Source organism: Silurus aristotelis, assembly GCF_946808225.1.
Source record: "Silurus aristotelis genome assembly, chromosome: 7".
NCBI classification, from domain to species: domain Eukaryota; kingdom Metazoa; phylum Chordata; class Actinopteri; order Siluriformes; family Siluridae; genus Silurus; species Silurus aristotelis.
In genome coordinates, this window is record NC_139580.1 from 14505556 (window position 1) to 14526900 (window position 21345).

At 34.6% G+C, this 21345-nt stretch overlaps 1 protein-coding gene across 3 annotated transcripts in view; it reads right to left on the reverse strand.

The window, feature by feature from the left end:
- Window positions 1–21345, reverse strand: part of abcc8 (ATP-binding cassette, sub-family C (CFTR/MRP), member 8) — a 55913-nt gene that overhangs the window by 32884 nt on the left and 1684 nt on the right. For 2 of the 3 annotated variants that reach the window (XM_083547478.1, XM_083547480.1), the window contains exons 2-15: window positions 19218–19380; window positions 18143–18284; window positions 17508–17629; window positions 16442–16608; window positions 13385–13627; window positions 11096–11284; window positions 9073–9237; window positions 7316–7471; window positions 3326–3460; window positions 2586–2748; window positions 2456–2496; window positions 1742–1887; window positions 334–442; window positions 113–229 (exon numbers count right to left, since the gene is read on the reverse strand). In XM_083547478.1, coding sequence (XP_083403604.1) covers window positions 113–229; window positions 334–442; window positions 1742–1887; window positions 2456–2496; window positions 2586–2748; window positions 3326–3460; window positions 7316–7471; window positions 9073–9237; window positions 11096–11284; window positions 13385–13627; window positions 16442–16608; window positions 17508–17629; window positions 18143–18284; window positions 19218–19380 — 2058 coding nt within the window. Of the gene's footprint in view, window positions 1–112; window positions 230–333; window positions 443–1741; window positions 1888–2455; window positions 2497–2585; window positions 2749–3325; window positions 3461–7315; window positions 7472–9072; window positions 9238–11095; window positions 11285–13384; window positions 13628–16441; window positions 16609–17507; window positions 17630–18142; window positions 18285–19217; window positions 19381–20465; window positions 20588–21345 lie in introns of those variants that run through there. The other variant, XM_083547479.1, reaches the window with a different exon arrangement.

Sequence of the window (21345 nt, forward strand, 5' to 3'; positions counted from 1 at the left end):
TTAAAGTTTTCCCTTTGAGTCAAATAGTATATTGGAAATGATATCACTATATACAAATGCTTCATGTATGTTGACCTAAGAAATCCTAGCAATCCATATGGCTCATGCTTACTTTGATGCAGACATCTTCATCTTCTGCTGTGGCTGTTTCTATGTACTGCTCACTCTGTAGTCCAAAGCTGTTCCACTCATCTCTCACCGGACGCTTGCGGTTCACAACTTTCAGCGGCTATAAACACAGACATGGCATTTAAACACACCAAGGACTACTCTGAGGCTTTTAAAGTGTTTAAATAAAGTAAAGGAATGACAGACAGGGAAGAGAATCCTCACCAGGGCTTGGTAATTGCTGTGGTTGGTTGAGATGGCCGAAATGGTGGCCTTGGGCTCTTGCTCTTCTCCAATCTCATCAATGGAGAAGAACTCACTCAGCTTCTGCACACTAATTCCAACAAGCATTTTAAGAGGGTAAATGTGATCACATTGGTTTTAATCAAGTCATTTAAAACATAAGGATGCTTAGTTACTTAACAGTACATTGTGATGTCCCCCCTTATATATTTTTAAGAGTAAAATTTCTGGCCCATTTAGAGCTCCTCTTAGATTCAGCCCTTCAAATTAGTAATGTAATTGAACTAATTTCTTAGTGCAACTGAGACATAAAGCAGAGAAAATGGGAAGCATATTACACACTATTATTTGATTAGCCTTATGAGTGAGGGAAAGTGCAATTTCTTTAGTAGATATTTCAAAAGCATTGGATTTCAATGAACTTGTTAGAGCATCATTAATTTTTTCCTAATAGCTTCTCTGCAATAAACCTATCTATATGTATTCAGTGCCATATGTCATAAATTTTCTGAGAAGAGGTTCTTGTTAAGTTTCTGTTGTTACAATTACTTCTGGGTAACACTGGATAAAAACTACTCTTCTACAATGCTTAACTATACAGACAAAAATCTGAATAGGGTTGAAAATAATAAATGGGTTGAAAAATTGTTTAATGTGATTATCATAGTGTTATAATTAGAACTACCAGAAATCTATTACTGACTTTAGGCACAGTACACGGGTAATTTTCTTTTAATTAGAGGTAACAGTCTCTAGGCAGTAATTATTTATTTAAATGCATCTATACGTAATTAAAATAATATGTACATAGAGCTCTTTGGTCTTGGCCATGTTATTATTTGGATTCTTACTGATTGTATTGGGTAGACAGGTGTCTTTATGCAGCTAACGACCTCAAACAGGTGCATCTAATTTAGGATAATAATGTAGTGGAGGTGGACATTTTAAAGGCAGACTAACAGGTCGTTGAGGGTCAGAATTCTAGCTGATAGACAGGTGTTCAAATACTTATTTGCAGCTGTATCATATAAATAAATAGTTTAAAAATCATATATTGTGATTTCTGGATTTTTTTTTTTAGATTATGTCTCTCACAGTGGACATGCACCTACGATGACAATTTCAGACCCCTCCATGATTTCTAAGTGGGAGAACTTGCAAAATAGCAGCGTGTTCAAATACTTATTTTCCTCACTGTATGTGCAAATATTTCTGGTATACTTCTCTTTCATGAACAGACATTTCCATCACAACCTGAAGTTTTTAAAGCAAAAACCTTTTAATTACAGACATATTTTGGGAAATATAATATAAAACAGAATATAATTATTAATTGTTAGCTATAAAAACAAGATTTTATGATTGCAGACCCTGTCAATAAGTGACAAACCTGACAAGGGCTTTGACCGTGGAGCGAACCACACTGGACAGGAGAAATAGAGGTGTGACCAAGATATGGAAAAGGGAGAGTGAGGCGAATGCTACAGCTGGAGATAGATCTGCATCGTCAGACAGGTGCACATGGACCACAAATGTCTGTGAGCAATGTGCGTGCACACACACACACACACACACACACACACACACACACACACACACACACACACACACACACACACACACACACACACACACACACATTAATCTCAAAAGATTGCACTGTAAATGTTTTGTTTGTTTGTTTGCCTGCAACTACAACAAACTTCTATTTAAGGAACTAAATAGCTCTTATCGAATTATAAATGATGCCCCAGAAGCTGTTTTACACATTATGTAATGATTTTTTTCCATATACTGTATGCTCTAATACTTTTTTCATATAAGGGTGTTATACTCAAGCACAGTATAACACTGTGAAGATACATCCTTCTTTTACATCATCATCAGATCATAGATCATAAATCCCACTGAGATATTTTTTTTCCTATAAAAACATTTGACTATTGAATTCTTCTTATACCACTGCAACTGGAGATTTTGTTGTTGTTTCAACAATCGAACTAGACTATTTTTTTTTTATGTTTTTAAGAATTATTTATTAGTATGATATTACATAATAGACAGCCAAGTAAACACATAGCACTTTCCAGAGGGTAGTACTTACAGTAAGAACTGCAGCAATTGGTATAGCAGCATTCATAAATACTGAAAAACAAGAAAAAAACAAGTAAGAGGTGAGTTTTCCATTTTTCCCACACAGGTATAGAATTTAATGCTGTAAATATCTTTCTCACTAGAAATGGAAGTGTAAAGTGCAAAGGCCTGCAGGCTGGTCAGCTCTTTTCTCCTGGTTTCCTCCACACTGGAACAGAAGATGTGCTCCCACGAGTAGAGCTTTAGCAGTTTGATACCACGCAACAACTCGTTGGTTTTCTTCAGCCGCTCACTGGAGTACTCCTACAAGGTCAGTATTGAAGCCGTGCTCATTCTTTATACACGCAGTTATCTTCAGGTGGAAGTAAAATAAACTAAATACTAATAATATAAATTAATGCTTAGGGGAGCAGCATTAAAAATTGTGTGAGCATTTACTTGTCTGGAAAAATTTGTCTCTATATTTCTACTTTTAGATCTTTTTCTATAAGAAAAAAGGCTGTAAAATGACTATATACTTTCTAGAATCATATTGCATATTATCTACAAACTGTTTATTTAAGTCAAATAAAAGTCAAAGTAATTATGCAGTGTGGCATGTGAATGTATCTTAGGCCTAATTTACTTGAGACAGCAGTGTGTTCATTATGTATACAGCAATATATCTGTGATTTACACAGATATAACATTTTATTCACATCATTCATAAAAAATTATAGAGTTCCTTGAGAAACATGACAACTACTCCTGTCTGAATACTTGAAATATCTGAAAAGAAAATATATAATATAAATTATATATGAAGTCAATAGATCCTCATGTAGATTTGAATGTAACCTAGACATTGCAGCAATTGAACTGCCCAGATATTATAACTCACCAGGGTGTTTTTTTGTGTTTGGGACAATTTGGTAGCCACAAAGTACTGCACAGGGGCCAGGAGGGTAATGATGGTTGCCCCAATCAAGGCACTTATTCCCAGAAGGTAGTAGAGTAGAATTACTCCCACTATAATCTAAAACAGATTAAAAGAAGGTATTTTATTTCATTTTCATTACATTTTATTATTTAGTAAATACAATTTAATTACACAAATTAATACACAGGATTACATGATCACACTCAGCTGATATATTTAATTAGAATAAAAAATTGGAAAGTGAAACATTTTGCCCATATTTGAAGAATTTCCAAATGGAAGAAAAAAAAAACAAGATCCATTTTCACTTCTATCAACCGATACCCAAAGGATGTTTTAGATTATACTATTGACAACCGCCCATAAATGCTGTAAAATAAAAAAAATAAAAACACAGAATAAGACCATAAATATGCACTGTTCTTAAACATATTTTATTGGAGATAAAAGCAGGGAGAAGACTCTGTAGTATTTTACTTAACCCTTTAAATTGTAAACAATAAATCAGTTACAAACCTGTAATATGTTTTCAAATAAAAATTATTAAAACAGGAAAATCCAATTTGTTTAAAAAAGCAATGGCTACCGAGGACTAGAGCTGACTGCAATTAATAAATAGGTTTGCCAATTCTGATGAATATATTAGCAAAGACTAAAAAAGAAAATGTGAATTTCATTAGAGATTATGAATAATTTATAACAGAAACTTAAAATAAAACCTAAGATGTGTTACAAATGCATTTTCTATTCAGTTTTAGAAATTCACTCCCATACATTGTTTATCTAGAAAGCACACTAAAAGGCTTAATGACAAGAATGGACTGGGATGTAGGACACATACCACTCCTTTTATTATCAGCAGCCCACATGTTCGTGGAGTATTTTCTGCAATGCAACACTAATGCATGAATAAATGACAGTTTGTTAAAATAGGCTATTATGGAGCAGCAGGTGGTGTGACACACATGGCCTCAAAAAAGGGCTCTGCCAACATGTCTGTAAAACACCCTTTCTCTTATACAAAACCAGCTACAGGATTCTATTATGGATTCAGCTACATGCTATCTTAAATTATCCACATAGATTCTGAAGAAATATATCCATTAACAGAATAACATAATTGAAGTTTTATGATGTTGATTAGGAATTCCTCACATTTACATTTGATTACTTGGCATATGCTTTAATTCAAAGTGACCTGATATAAATGAACATAAATGGGGTTAATGGCCTTGTTCAAGGGCCTATAATCAGCAGACAGTCATTGCAAAACCTTTCGATCAATATCCCAAAGCCTTAACCAGTGAGCCACCATACTCAGTTCTATGTAAAATGCCAAAAGTAACCAAGAGAACATTTCATTTTAAACAAAGACTGCTTCTGGAATGTGCCTTTGAAAATCAACTGTGTTTTCCAGAATTAATAAGCTGTAATTTGTTATTAAAGTGGGAGGTAAGATGTAACTACACACTACATCAATGCTAAAGTAATTGCTTTATAATAGGAAATGGTAAGACTTTTACCTAATTATACTCAAATTATAAAGAGGATACAGTCAATCCTCATTGGAAAACCTCAGTGGAGGCAAAGCAGAGACCAGGTTTAGAAAAATGCCACTCTCTGGAACTGAAAGTGTGGCAGCTGTAACCAACATTCATGACAGCCATAAATGGTCAAAATAAAAAAAGGGCTAAATGATATTTAGCTACTACTGGCATAAATGTATGTGATTTGCTCTGTTTATGTCTAATTAAAAAAAGACTGTGACTATCTGACTGATGTCCAGTGTGCTGAGTATAAAGTCACTAAGAGTATCAGTCCAAAGCTGGAAGGGAAATAAGAAGACTGAAAGTGTACTATAAGCTACAATATACAATATACCACAAATAAGAAATAATAAAAACATGTACAGTATATAAACATATCCACAAGTTATTCACTGACTAGGATATCTGTACAGTATGGCAGATTTGAACATTTGTACACAAGACATATGCTGAGCAGTATGGTAGCGTGTGTAAAAGCTGTACAGTAGTTATGAGTAACCAGTGGCGGGCGGTCAGGGCCAGCGAAGCCTTCTCTGCTGTCATAAATACTATCAGAAGCACTGACCTACATTTACAACCTAAATTTTATTATTTGTTGCATGAAATTTTATTAATTTATTTCCCAAAAGTTTATTCTCTTCATTTTATAGTGTTTCTCTTGGCTGCACTGCTTCCAGTATGTGTATGTGAATGTTAGTTTATATTTCTCTATGTGCTGCCATGTCAATCTAATCTGCCCAGGGCCTTTAAAGTCTATACTGCTGGCCCTTTTACCATAGAGAATATTATGAATTAGTCTGTTTCTTTAACCAATCAGATTTCAGATTCACCTCAAAAGGCCAGCTAGCTGGCCCAGGATAATGTCAGCATTTTTCCATCCTCTGATTTGTTGGACAGAGGAAAACTGTTACAGCCAAGTTCGACTGGTAAAACACATATGTAGCGCTCTGCACACATTAATACATTAATCTGAGTTAGACTTTTTTTATGCCTACGGAGTAAGAGAAATGTATTTGGTCTCAGACATACTAAAAAAATGTTTCAAGAAAAGCTAGACATCGTGAGAAGAGCCCAGAAGCTAGCTAGCTTGTCTCAGCCCGGGAAAGGGTTTGTTCTCCACTTCCAGACCAGTGAATACGAGCGGTACCACTGGATTACAGCCTCTGAGGAGCGGCGCAAATTATGAGTCTGTATCTCTGTTGAGTAGGTTGTATTTTATTTAATTTTTAATGTTTTTGTTGTGTTATTAGACAAATATTGATTTTGAACTGGTCCCAATGATGTAGGTGGCACAGTTGCAGTGTAGAGGTTTGGAGCTTGCTTTAGTAAAATGGTATTCACCCTCCATATGTGAAATGCCTCTCTCTATATAATGCAACACGTTTTTATATTGCGTTTTTGTACAGTATCGATGGTTTCTATAATTGCGACGTAATAGTGGTGGTATTAAGAGGTGGATTAAGTCGGGTAAATCCCCACTGAAGGCCCAGGTACCAAATGCATGGCCCGCCACTGTGAGTAACATAAAAACAAAGATAACACTTCTTTTTTATCACAAATTTGTCTAGAAAATTACAAATAAATATAAGGATAGTTTAAAATAAACAAATATTATATTATCAACTAACAGGCATTAATATGTTTGTAAGTTACACTTAAAATATGGAAATTAATGGACAAAACCACAGAATAACAATTAAATAAGGAAAACGAAATCTTTTAGCACATATCTTTGGTGCTCAATTTCAGGTCCTAGGGGGACTAAATGAGTAATTCAAGGCACACATTAAGCATAGAAATAAAAGACTCATTGGCAGGACTAGCATTACCGGTAAAAAGTCAATAATGTGACAATAATTGCTCATACAATCTATATTGTTCCAATAAAATAGTAACTAACTTTTTCGATTCACTATTCATGTGATGATAGATACTTTTCAATTGCCTATTGGATTTTTACATTTTAAAGAATGTTAAATGTTAAAATACATTGTGTTCAAAACCCTTTTGATGGCACTGTTGATAAACAAGAGATGTTCTGAAATCTGTGTTCTTTAAGTGAAACAAAACCAATGTTTAGGATATATAAGATTTTAATTGCATGATTGTTGACTCAAAAGCAATAAACGAGTAAAACCCAGTGCAATAATATATTATAAAATGAGCGTACGGTATAAGATATACCTATGCATCTATTAGCTATCATACAGCAAAATAGAATAAAGCAATCATACAGCAAAATAGAATGGAGGATAACAATTATTTTTAATTGAAAGGGAAAAGTTTATTCAATACTCCTATGGAGAGATAAAGAGTCCATGATATTACACACTTAAAAAAGTAAAAAACAAAGCAAGGTAATGATTCACTTAAGCAAAAGCTTTGTAAATTACTACGCACATACCTGCACTGGCATGGCCCACAGGTTTGGACACAGGAAGAAGAACCACATCAATTGGTTGGTGTCTATGGCAACTAGGTTGCAGATTTGGCCCACAGTCATCTCCCCCATAGACATGTTGGACGTGCACAGACGCATGATCTTATTGTAAATCTTTGTCTGACAAAAACAAGACCACAATTGCAAGAAAGGCAAATTAATTTAGAGCAAGGTCAAACTCTATTAATAATATAAAGAATACAAAAAAGCAAGAATATATTAAATTTACATGATGATAAACATAAACAAAATGAATTACATTACATTAAAAAAATATAAAATTTTAAAACAAGTTTGTTTCAAAGGCTCATATGAATGATAGAAATGTTATCCTTGTTGTCCTGCAGTGATTTTATAGATTATAATTTAAAAAAAGCTATTTGTAGTTAGAAAACATTTTTTTAGAAATCATTTTATAGTAATTTCTCTGCACTTTGAAGGATTTTTATATGTGAAACAACAAAAGTCGACACAATCGCTGCAGCAACTATTTTTAAATATATAATTTACATTTAGTTTTATTATAAATAAATATTAAATATAAATACAATTTAATATATAAATACAAAGTTATTTTATATGCTGAACATGTATTTGTGAGTATTTAAGGCTTTTAAAAAGCATGGACATACAAGTATGGACCCACTAGTCTTTAGTCGTTAGTTAAGTAATTAACATGGCTACTTCATATGCACCTCATTAGGCAGGTTGAGGACTGCAATTAGGAATTGTAAGCTTTTGACAGTTCCAGAGTGTAATAAATTCTTTGACTCTTTAGTCGACAACCATGAGCTCCTCTAACCAGCTGTTTAAGATTCCAAACATATAAAGTCACAGTGGGAGGTAAAAACGAAAAGCTTTACACACCCCTGTGACAAATATGGTTATACCCCTATTTTGTGGAATTCCAACACATAAAAATCAAGTGACAAACATCTAGGACTGGTTTCAGGAATTAAAGGAAAAAACAATAAAATCTACAACCCAGCTCACATAAGTTTACACACCCTTTTATATTTAAGAATGTGGCAGTGTTCAGAATCAACCAATTAGATTCAAAATCATGTTAAATACTAATTTGCATAACCCCACAGCTCTAACTATAGGATTTTCCTGACTATTTCTATCTTATGACGTATATACTGAATCTCATTGTTCAAAAATATAATTTAGAATTTTTGTCCTTACATGGGACAACAATTGCACAAATAATTTATTTATTTACAAAACCATGTTGAATAATGTGCAATTGGTTCAAACCAAATTAGATTTTTTTTTAACACCAAATAATATGTTAAGAAAAAAATACATCCCCATCGTGAAGCATTGAGGTGTATATAAGCAATATGCTGCTCTGATTCAGCTGGAACTGGGGCTTTAATCAAAGTGGACAGAATAATAAATGGTTCCAAAACCAGTCAGTTCTGTCGAAAAAACTTTAATTCTTCTGCTCATACACTTACGATAACTAGAAATTTCATGCGTGACAGCAACCAAAGACACCCCCATTAAACAAAGGAACAGCTTCACCAAAAACAGATCTAGGTATTGGATTGGCCCAGTGAGAATCCAGATATAATATATATATATTCAAATAATAACACTCTATATATATATATAATATATATATATAATATAATATATATATATATATATATATATAATTTTTTTTTTTTTTCATATTTACCACACATTTTACATGTATACAAGCTTGTATATACCTGGATGGCTCCTCTCAGGTTGATGCCAGTTTGTATGGCTGCGTAATAGGAGGCTTGTAGAAAGGTCCTCTGCAGAAGCAGCGCAAAGAACAGCAACACAGCCAGTACATAGGCATTAGCGAGAAACTCCTGAGAGGAGATGAAATAAACTCCCAATAATTTTGCCTGAAAAAAAAAAAAAAAATACATCTAAGCATCTAAGTGACACACCATCAGGCCCAGAGTGTTATTATTTGAATTACAATGTCATGTTTTAAGCAGTGGGAAGAAAACCATCCAACTCAAGCACACAGTTTCAGCTAATTTAAAGTATTGTGACTGCTATAATGTTTTAAATTAGGTATAAAGCAATTTTAAAAAGAAAATTGTTGAACCTGATCCAAAATTACATTTCAATGCACTGTATACTTATTTTGCAGCAGATATAACGAAAGTATTAAAGTCTGCAAGTCAAAATAAAATAAACCCTAACCTATTTTTTCGACAAGGTAATCTATAAAAATACAAAGAACTATGGAAAATCAGTGCAATTGTTTCTTTCCACATGTGACAACAATTGCACAAATTATTTATATGTGTGGGTTTTTTAGACAAGGTTTCAGGATAGAAGAATCTTTATCCCCCCCTGCCCTCCCCCCAAAATGGACAGTATAATAAATGGTTTGAATACAAGTTAATTTTAGTGAAAAACTTCAACACTTCTGCTCATACACTTAGGATAACTAGAAATTTCATGCGTGACAGCAACCAAAGACACCCCCATTCAACAAAGGAACAGCTTCACCAAAACCAGATCAATGTTTTGGAATGGCCCTGTGAAAATCCAGATCTAAATCAAATCAATAATCTGTGAGGTAAAATAAAGAGGGCTGTGCAGGAGATACCCATCCAATTTGACAGGGTTAGAATGCTTTTGCATAGATTGCCAAATACAAATACTGCCAAATAGGAATGCCAAACTAAAATGATTGAAATAGTTGAATGTCATTATAATTCTGTCAATAGTTTGTGTCTTTTATTATTCTGTCCACTTTTCACAGAATTAACCTAGCAGATGATCTATCCATTTATTTGCTAAACCCTAGAAGGACAGGGGAAATCAAGGTTTTTCAGAGAATTAGCCAATACCTTTGTCTTTTGGGTATCTTTTCTCAATGTAAATTATTAAATTGTACAACTTCAAGTGCAAAATACAATCAATTCAGCAAATGTTTTAATTAACCCTGCAGCCATAATCAACAATCAAAGAAATGTTAGGTCAACTGCAAAGTGGACAACAGTAGTAACTGCAACTAAATTAGGAAATAGAGCTGTTAATGATTCAGAAATGTGCTCTTTTGCCAGTCTCATTAGACAAATGCATATGAGCAATAAGCCCTGAAAGAACTTTTTTTTTTTTTTTTTTGTCATCTGATATCATTCTGTCTGAACCATTATTCTAATTGTTCTGGTTATGCCAAATAATTATTGTAATATGTGTTATAGTAATAACCCAAATCATTTGATCCTGTAAAAAAAAAACTTTTCTATTTCTAAACACAATGAGTTAACATGCATACTAAGCAAGATCCCGTAACAACACAGTTGCAATAAAGATAACCTTAGTCAAGTCCTTGAGAAAGGTTTTTGAGGTGTTAGGTTGATCATGATATTATATTGGACACATGAACAGTCTGAAATCTAAGAGCCTGCCACCATTCTATTCATCCAGTAAATATTTGATGAAGACGGATGAGAACGTCCTGGCAGTGAAATGCAGAGCCACGAGAATCCTCACAAGCTGAAAAACAGCAGGCACAGCAATCTAATCAACCTTTCTAAGACCCTCTCAAAGATGGGGGTTGCTTGACCCTGAAGTCAGCCCCAGGACAATCAGCAATGGAAATGAGAACAGGTTATTCAGTAAGAAAGGGGCCAATTAGCAGCACTGCATTGCATTGATGAATAATTTTAGTATATGTAATAAGTGTATGTAAGTTTATTGTGTGCTAATCTGAAAAACAGATCAGTGTGAAGTGCTTACTGGTGCCTGGATAGTGTGGTTCTTCTTGCTGATGTGGTGCACAATACCCGAGATGCACAACGGGCCAGCAAAACCCAGCAGGTCAGCCAGGAAGCGGAAGGTAATGCTTAGGATCAAGGGCTTCCCAAAAGCCTCACGTAGCGCCCTCCAGATCCATTGAGGACCCTGTGGCTGAAGGCCATCAGGCCTCTTTTGCACGGAAACAGTAAAAAAAAAAGAGGACAAAGACAATGAGTCAGGCAATAGGCACTCCCAGAAGACCTTCTGACAGAGCTATAATGAAACACAAAACTGCTTTAGCACTGACAAGTGCAAAAAGCTTCTGTAGTGTGAAGGGTGTTTAGGAGTAAAGCATAAAGGAGTCATCTTCTAGCAATACAATTCCACAGCATTATAATTAATGATATAATTTTTCTACAATATTCCAGATGTGTCAATAATATATATGGGTCAAGGATGAGGATTTATTTTGTGTCTGAAGGCTGTTCATTTCACAGAAAATTATTGCTATGCATTAATAATAAATTATACAGTTATATAATTCAGCCCTTTCTTCTCTGCTGTCTCAGACAAATATTTCAGTGCAGTGAATTATAATTCAGACCAACGCTCTTATGAGTCTTTAAAAGTTAATAATATTAATTGAATTAATTGTGATCTGTATAGTAAAGGAGTCATATCCAAATATATATATACAATAAATCAATAAATCAATAATATTGAAATTAGTTTTCGATGCCTTTTTTCGATGCCTTTTTCGATTAGTTGGGCTGCTCATCCAAGGCATGGGAGCGTTTTTATCAACAGGGAAAAATGTACACATTACACAGTGATGCACAAGCACGTGAAAACACACTGGTTTCATGAATGAAGGCGGAACATCAGCACATTAAGCAAAAACTATAATCATCATAATGTGAAAATTGTATAGTTTAATGGTGCTATTGTGTAAACTGTTTGTTTGCTAACTTCAGGACAGTCATACTGGATCTGTTCTGTCGTGACCTTTGAGCATCCGGTTGCGCAATCACCTTGCTCACAACATAGTGATAGATTCAATTAAAGGGGTGAGAACTAACACTAAATCTAAAAGCAACAAATAGCAGCAGTAAATTAATACATTTTTGTTTTGGTTTCCAGCGAATGCTTATGCATTTGTACACCAATGCATATTTTTTCCTTTTTTTAATCAAGCCTGTTTGTCTGCTGCTTTTCTCCATTTCATTCTCTTTATATAGTATTTGTCTACTACAACAGTAACTTGTTTTTAAATGTGATTTAGTGCAGCTTTTCTACATTGAAATGCTTGTTTTCAAAGTTTGTATATTAAATTGATGCATATGTATCATATATCTTTTATTTATTATACAAAATTAAATTATTTATATATTCTAGATGCTTATATCTTCACAAATGAACAAACTGTCTCTGTATTTTTTAAAGAAGATTTGTCAAAATAATGTTGTATTATATTTTATATAGATTTTTTAAACATGGTTGTCAACTTGCCATCTGCAAAATACAATACAAATATTGATTTACACAAATTGCTTCACCTTTTATACTCAAATATTATTTTATTTATTTTTCTTTTCTTTTTTTTACAGAAAAAAACAACTCAGCATGAGGGAATTTGTTAAAGGAGAAATTCCCCATGCGCTCCTCAACAAGCAGCTACTATAAGCTTTAAAATGTCTAAATTAAAGACAGTTAAGAGAGTACACTTTCATACATAAATACCCTGAATTAAAGTTTTATAGAGTTATAATAAGCAAAACATCTAATATTTCTCAAAAATAATCATTAGTTGCAGCCCTAAATTTTAAAAATAATAAATATAAATATTTTATTTTATTAATTTAACAATTAAAAATATTCAATAGTTGATTATCTTAACTTATACAGAATCCAGTAGAAGTTAAGATAATAAACTATTTCACATATAAACTCACACATAAACTTACACAAACATACACACGCAGCCCTCTTCATTCCCATGAAGAGACAGTGACAGAATGCTTTCACCCCACTGAGGGTCAAAATGTCACTGCATTCACAGTGGAAAATCCTTGTTCTCCCAGCAACCGGAACAAAACGCAAGTGGAAAATAAAAACCTCTCTCCATGATTCAAGGATGCTTCTAGCTTATTGTCTGATCTCTCAGAACCATCTTACATCTCTTACCATTATCAAAGGCATGAATAAGTTACTGGCCCTCATTCTAGTTAAATCTTCCTGATAAACCTCTCAATATTATTGACATACATGCATGCAGTTGTGTTGTGGTACCTTCTGAGCTTCAAAGGCCCTGCGCAGTTTCAGATAATTAGTGAGTGCCCTCATGGCAATGGGCAATTTGCCGATGACCTTCAGGTCAATGGGGCGCCTGTGAGCCGAGGTGATAAAAGTGTTCATCCACCAGTATGTACCCTTTGAGATCAAATTGACGAATGGCTGCAGAAAACGCACACCCAAGTCCTGCAAGTCTTCAGGAGGCTTTACCTCAGTGGGATGGGCAAAACACATATAGCGCTGCATATAAAAATACAAAGAACACGCATCAAATTGTGGCATGGGGCAAATAAGAGAAATTTACACAGCAACTTATTTAACATCCAACCTGCTTTGATATATTTATCAGCCTTTGACAGATGAACACAACGCTTTTAAGAGTGTCTGAGGGCATCATAAATAATGTATTTTAAATATGCATACCATTAACAAACCAAACAAAACTAAAACATGTCAGAGAAATAAAACAAGGAACAGATGCTCTTATTACATCATAAGATGTGCTGGTTATTGTTTTTTGTTCTGCTGCTAGATAAACCTTGAATACTGTTTATATAAAAGACTGATGCAAAGAGAAAATAAATAAATATGATACTGTTAGACAGCAGACTATTAATAAAAAAAGACTCAATTGTCTCTGTCTTTCTGAAGTGCATCACTGATTTTAGCTAGCAGCAGTCAGAAAATATAGCAGATTATCCTCTGGAAGAGGATCATATAGTTTTTAAGCAGGTGACATTTCTTCTGAATGACCTAGATTATGTTCATTCAGGTTGGCCCTGATATGACCCTGATGTATACTAAACACACAGGGGTCTTGGGGACCCCTTATTGACAATTATTACTGTAATGCAGCTAAGTAATGCTATGCCTACACATCTATCCTTAGCATTAACTTCAGTAACACATCCACTTTACTAAATATTAACAGGCATAAACATTATTTATTTTTTTTGAAAGGAGGTATGGATTGACACATTTAAATATTGACTTGCCGTATTTGGCATTTTTAAACTATGCCATGAAGCCTTTAGTGCAAATTTTGAACTATTGATGAGCTGGAGACCATCGACCCAATCAGGTTAGTACTGGCCAGTAGTATAGACACTGTTTGCAATTATGACCTATTATTTGGCATAACCTCTGTAATTAGTTACAATGACAAATTGTGTAATTATTACTACATTGTTGACAAGCATGAGAGAGCCTTCAGTGCATCATTAATAGCACAAGATGTTATTAGGGGCTTTACTAGAGGAAAGGCCTCAATGAGAAGCATTTACTTATCAGTGCAATGAGCAATCAGGGGTAAAATCACAGAGAATCCCGGGAGTTGATGTGGAAAAACAGGATGTTGATGAAAGCCAAAAGGCTAGATTGTGCTTAGAGAGGACACAGATGCGCAAGGACTGAGATTTCAGTGTAAACACAGACATGGTCTGTCTGACTGGAATAAACTTGTGCTTTGAAATATACTCTGTGTAGAGATAAAAGAAATGTATGAACACTCACTCACTCACTCACTCATACACACAAACACACATGTACACACACACACCCAGAGACACACACATGTAAGCGTGAACACATACATTATATGACACCAAGTATGGTGCTTATTTCTTTGGGTATAGCCATTTTTAGAAGCATCTCAGATTCATTTAATCAACGCAGAATCCAAGTTGCATGTAGAGTGCTAATAGCATCATAGATCACACAAAAATCAATTCTACAATTTGAGGTACTAAAGACAAAATCTGATTTGACAGCATAGTCATCAAATCTAGACACTATAGCTCTAGCTGCTACAAATACAGTTTATGATCATTGTGGGCACTTTAAATATGTGTCCTCAAAAGACATGCCTGTGTGCTGTCTAGGATAGAAACCCCTGAATTCTAGTGTCAAAATCAAGTCTGACTGGCAAACCAAGGAGTGTCTCTGGGTTTGGTGGGCCATATATTTTTTTCCCTCTGCTTCCGCGCCTGAAGATAATTGTTTTCTTTCTAAGCAGATTAAAAACTAAAACCATTTATGGGTTTAGTTTCACATAAACTGTAGAGCCACGTGTTTCTTATCAGAGATGTCTCCAGCAAACAAAACACTGTTCTAACCATCTAATTATTTATTATCATCTAATTATCTTTTACCTGATTATTATATACAGTAATTATTTTGGAATGTGTACATTTCATGTCTCTTTCACAGTCATTAAATAATATAAAGTAGATAATACTCTGGTTTAATGACATGCTAAAAGGCTGATAAAAATAAATCCACTCCCCTCCACCCTACCTGTAAACTAGGGTTGGCTTGGAAAAATGAAATAGCTGTGTATATTGATAGAACCTTTCCAGAAACAACAACAACAATATTAATAATATCAATAATAATATCAATAATAAACTCCATCCTTACTGTCAACAAATGGCTTGACAACAAATGGCTTGACAGGTGACAAATTTGTCAGGTTATTTTACAAACTTTTTGTGCTCATGTTTAATGCTGTCACATACTATGGATGTATTAAAATTGTAAGGAACATGAAGGTGGTGAATTACTTTCTTGACATTGATTTTTTTTTTTATGTCATTGGAGAAAAAAAAATGGATGAGGGCATAGTCTATAATCACAAAAGAGCAGGATAACAGCAAAAGTTAGTTTTCTGTTTGCTAATCAACAAAGTCACAGCAGGATTATGGATTTGAAAAACTTGACCTTAAGAAATAGATTCTTGTAAATGATCTTTTTGGTGCATGTGTGGCACTGTGTGTTTGCAAAATAGTTTCATATATATATATATATATATAGAGAGAGAGAGAGAGAGAGAGAGAGAGAGAGAGAGAGACCCAATGCTATAAGACTCTGTCTTACTTTTTTAACTCACCCATTCAATATATATATATATATATATATATATATATATATATATATATATATATATATATATATATATATATATATATATATATATATATATATATATATATATACCAAGCCATCAATAGTCACAACAACTTTATTAAGGTCACACACAAATAGTATACCACTTACCCGCCCAAGTATGACATTGATCTCCACAGTCAGTAGCAGGCCATAGAGCAGAACAAGGAGGCCGGTCAAGCAATAGCGCAACTGTCTCATACCAATGCCGTGCTCTGTGTACTTGGCAAACTTGATGGTTTTAGTGATAAATGCCAAGATCCAATAAATAAGCAATGCTGTGAACAGATTGAGCCATAAGTAAAGATTATTGCCTATTTTATAAACAGTGTTAGCTTAAATAATAGCTATTTAGAAAATTGGAAGCATGAATAGGTCATAATCAGTAGCAGAATTTATAAACCCATTTAATAACTTGTACTCTGTGAATTCACTATGAGAGCTCTCCATATGTTCTGTCTGTTGTATAATGGCCACATCTCAAGCATCTCACATCTTTAATAGCAATGTATTTAAACACGCTATTATTACATGGTAGGAAACACCTAGGTCAACATGTACTATGCACTCATTGTGCAGATGTGATAACTACTGATAAATGTTGTACATGTGAAATTGACTCTGTGAGATTATAGAGTATTTAAAGAGATAACAAATAGCATGTGGATGGTCCAATATTGTTTCAGAAATGGCTCATGTGCTTTCAGGTAAAAGAATATTACAGAAAACATCATATACTGCAAATGCAGTCTATTTAATTTAATTATATAAATTATCCCGTGTACCCATGTTCACAGGAGATTCTGCACAGTGAATTTGGTCTAATGTGGCAAATCTATCTATCTATATATCTATCTATCTATTAGTGTCTGCGGTTGTCATCCCAACAGTCCCTAGGGGTCTAGGGCCTAATCGCAGGAAGAATTATTGATATTTATACTACCATTAATATACCTGTAATTGTATAACCCATTGGTATTTTACAACATTAGATGTCATTGTGTGATACTGTTGCTGAACCCTTGCAGAAGTGTTTGTAAATACACGTATCCTAAATCTATTAAACTGACCTGGAACAAAAAGAAAACAATTAATACTCAGTCTGTTTACTATTTTCTTCACTATTTATTTATCCAATGTGTGTTTGTGTGATGTGTGATGTGAGAAAAGCATGTACCTATCAACAACTTTGGGAAATTGGAGGTCTCTATGTTGTGGTAGTAGATTATAGAAGTGATACCAGCCATGAAAGCTAGGGATGCAGGCATATACAGATGTAGATGAAGAGACTGTGTAAACCTGTGACAGAAAGAGGAAAGGAGATATAGAGAGGTATACAGGGCTTAAGACAGTTCACACCAAAGCAGTGTTGAATTTGTGATTGGTCAAAAGGTGTCAATTACTTTTCTAGAACAGCAGTTCTGACAGCAATCCAAATCACAGATTTAGATTAAAGCACTTGCGTTCTTTATACAGTAGTTTCTATAGTAACAGTTAATTCTTGGGCCTTGTGTGGCAGACAATCCATATAAACTTATTTAAAAAAAGAATGTACATTTTCATTTTATCATGTGTGTAACCTTATGGATTGTGTTACTCAATATGATCTCCTACACTTAAGTGAAAAATCTGATTGGTGCTGAAGAGCTTAAATTCAATTAATTTAGAGTGGGCACATGGGGATTAGCTTGAAGGGACAGAGCAGTCAATATTGTTGTCCAATGGGCTCAGTAGATTTTTGCTACACATATCCTTACAGATTAATGCAAAATTTTATTCAGTGCTAGCAAGAGTTCAGGAGTTAAAACCTACCCATCAGAGACGATGCCCTCTGCAATCTCACACACCAGCACAAACAGAAGAATGAAGGTGAGGATCCAGCGCAGGTTATGTCCAGGGAAATGAAGCCATGTACTGTGATGAATGTGAACCTTGGAGCTTTGGCTGCCCCAACCTACAAATAGATACAGAGGGCATTGATTCCCTATTGGTGTAGCATTTTGTAGTTTGCAGACTTTCCAGCATATTAACACCAGGCTTATGCAGATATGAGGGCACAACATCTGTCATTATGCTTTTTCACATCCAGATACACTCATGCAGAACAACGCTTTATTGCTCAGTGAGTTTGGCTGCAGACTAGCTTGGTAATGTTTGAATAGAGCGCCAATGCTTTACTCTAGTGCCAAGGCTACTCACCTGCCAATAACATTATGGTAATTGGAAATCTGAGTTAAATCCTAGAGAGAGTAATTCATTGCCTACAGCTCCACCTTGCCCATCTGTACAACAGAAACTCGTTTTTCTCATGCCCTACAAGACTCCAAGAGTTTTCTTTATCATCTTATCTCATCTCATCTCATCTCATCTCATCACATCTCATTTCCTCCTTATCTGATTCACTCCAAATGAATTATTCGTTAATGAGGTGATTTACTGTAGCTTATAATGCATTGACACAGAAAACCCAGTCTGTCTGGGCTGTGACATTGTTGTCTAAGCTGATGCCCATACTGATCATTTGTAACTGTAAGACATTAAATCAGTATGAGACTATAATGTTATGCCATGTCTGCTGTGGTAAAAAGGCAAGAGTGTAAGAGTGTAAGCCCCACACAGTGATGCATTCAGCATATAACCTATAAATTTTTCACCGTAAAAGTCATGCATTGTCCTGACTGCCTTTATACAATAAATAAATAAATAAATAAATACTTTCACACTTCTTTTTACCTTTGGGCCAGATAGAGCACTGTGTGTTCCAAATTTTTAAACAACATTAAAAGCATGCCTTTGATAACACAGCTAAAAATATCCTGCATCACTAAAATAAATTTACTCCAGAAGGTTGCCTGAAGGTTGATGCTTATTCGTCTGAGGCACTTACCAATGAAAAGGATAGGGAAGGTGATGAAGAGCAGGAAGACATGGGGCACCACAGTGAGGGCATCGAGGAAACATCCATTGTTAAGCACACCACGGTCCACATTGTAGGCAATGGAGTTGTTCTCACTGCCACAGAAGGACAGGGACATGGTGGAGCCTGGTCTCTGCAGGAGCAGCAGAGGAAAAGAGGGTGAGGAGAACCAAAGGAAGAGGGGGAGGAGGAAAGAAGAGATGCACAGGAGGTGTCGTATCTTATCCGTAGGTAGTTACATCCTTGCTGCAGGTGGAGAGCAGAGAGCAGGTAAGTTCACATTCTGCATGCACACCGAGACATGCCTGCATCCAATTTCCCCGGCATCTGCACAGCTTAAATACATCCCTTTAATAACTGCTTGGGCTCAATGCAAAAAAAGGATGCCCATGCACAAAGAAGTGTCTTGTTTCCTTTCAATTAGGGCTCAAAGCTGACCTTGAGGATATCTGTCCTGTGTGTCCGAGTGTGTGTGCATCTGTCTGTGCTCACATGACAAGGAGGGCTGGTAAGAAAAGGGAGGAAGAGAGTAGGAGAGAGCGAGAATGAAAAAAAGAGAGCAGGAGAGAGAAAGAGAGAGAGAGAGAGATAGAGAGAGAGCGAGAGAGAGAGAGAGAGAGAGAGAGAGAGAGCAAGGGAGAGAGGGAGAGAGACAGAGAGGAGTGTGTGTGCTAAAGGAGAGGGGGAGGGAAAGCACACAGCACCAGCATCACAATATACTTCACACTTCATGTGCTACGTGTCAGCCAAGATTGTCAATTTGAATAGAAAACCTTCTAAAAATCATGTCTGCATATTAAACAAGTATTCTCTCTGGAGCCTTACTGAGCTGGGTAAGTAGGGCAAATAGAATGCAGCATAATAGGACATCCAGATTGGAAACACTTAAATGATTGGCCTAGCTAAATCTGTAAGGCATTCCATATGCCATATAATTCCATTTTATTTTATAATACATGGATTAAGTTCAATTTCATAATGCATAATTTTACATAATGCATTTTAATATGCATTGAATCTTAAATGTAAAGGTTTTATATATATATATATATATATATATATATATATATATATATATATATATATATATATATATATATATATACTGTATATATAAAACCTTTACATTACATACATATATATATATGAATTATGTTGATTCATTAAAAGATCTCTACAAAAAGATTTCTACAGTTTAAATATAGCTAACCTGATTACCTGATCCATGCAGGAATCAATCTGAAGAAACACATATTTCAATTGTATTTCCTGTTACTTCCTGTCCTGCGCATAAACACCACCCATGGGAAACATCCTACAGAGACACACTGACATGAAGTGGCATAACTATCAGACAGCTCCATAAGTAAAAGGATAGGGTGGGTGTCTGGTAACACACACTCACATAGACACACACACCCACACATAGACACATGCACACAATGTGCTGTTCGGCATGAGTCATTCATAGAGCAATTGCTGCTAATGTTGCTATATTTGCCTGCCAACGTAATGTGAAGCACTACATTATTTCCAGTAGGACGAAATGATATACTTCAATAAGCTGAATCTAACTGTAGCCTAAATATTTAGGAGAGTGACCCTGTTTTACGATGTCAGGTTTATGGATTTAACATCGAACAAAAACTCCAGTTTAAATGCAGCTTTAAGGTTATCTATATGGATGTTAAATAAACAATAAACAAATGATTGTATTTCCATTTCTCTACAAGCATATGAAATGAAAAGGACTCGAATTTTCGAAGCCAATAAGTGTTCAATATAAAAAATATTGTCCTGGGTTTACACCAAGTTGCATGCAACAAGTTTGAAAGGTTTTAGGCATTTAGAATATATTGGAAGGTGAGATCATTTTTATACTTAACTTACACTATACAAAGAAAAAAACAGTCAAAAAAAATGTGTCATTCTTCTTATATTTTCTATAATATTATATATTATATTCATATATATACACATACATATATTTATTTGTATATGTATTTATATATTCATATTTATATGAACATAATATATATTATTTCATTCTTCTTTTTCTTCTTCTTCTTCTTCTTCTTATTTATTATAAGCTTTATCA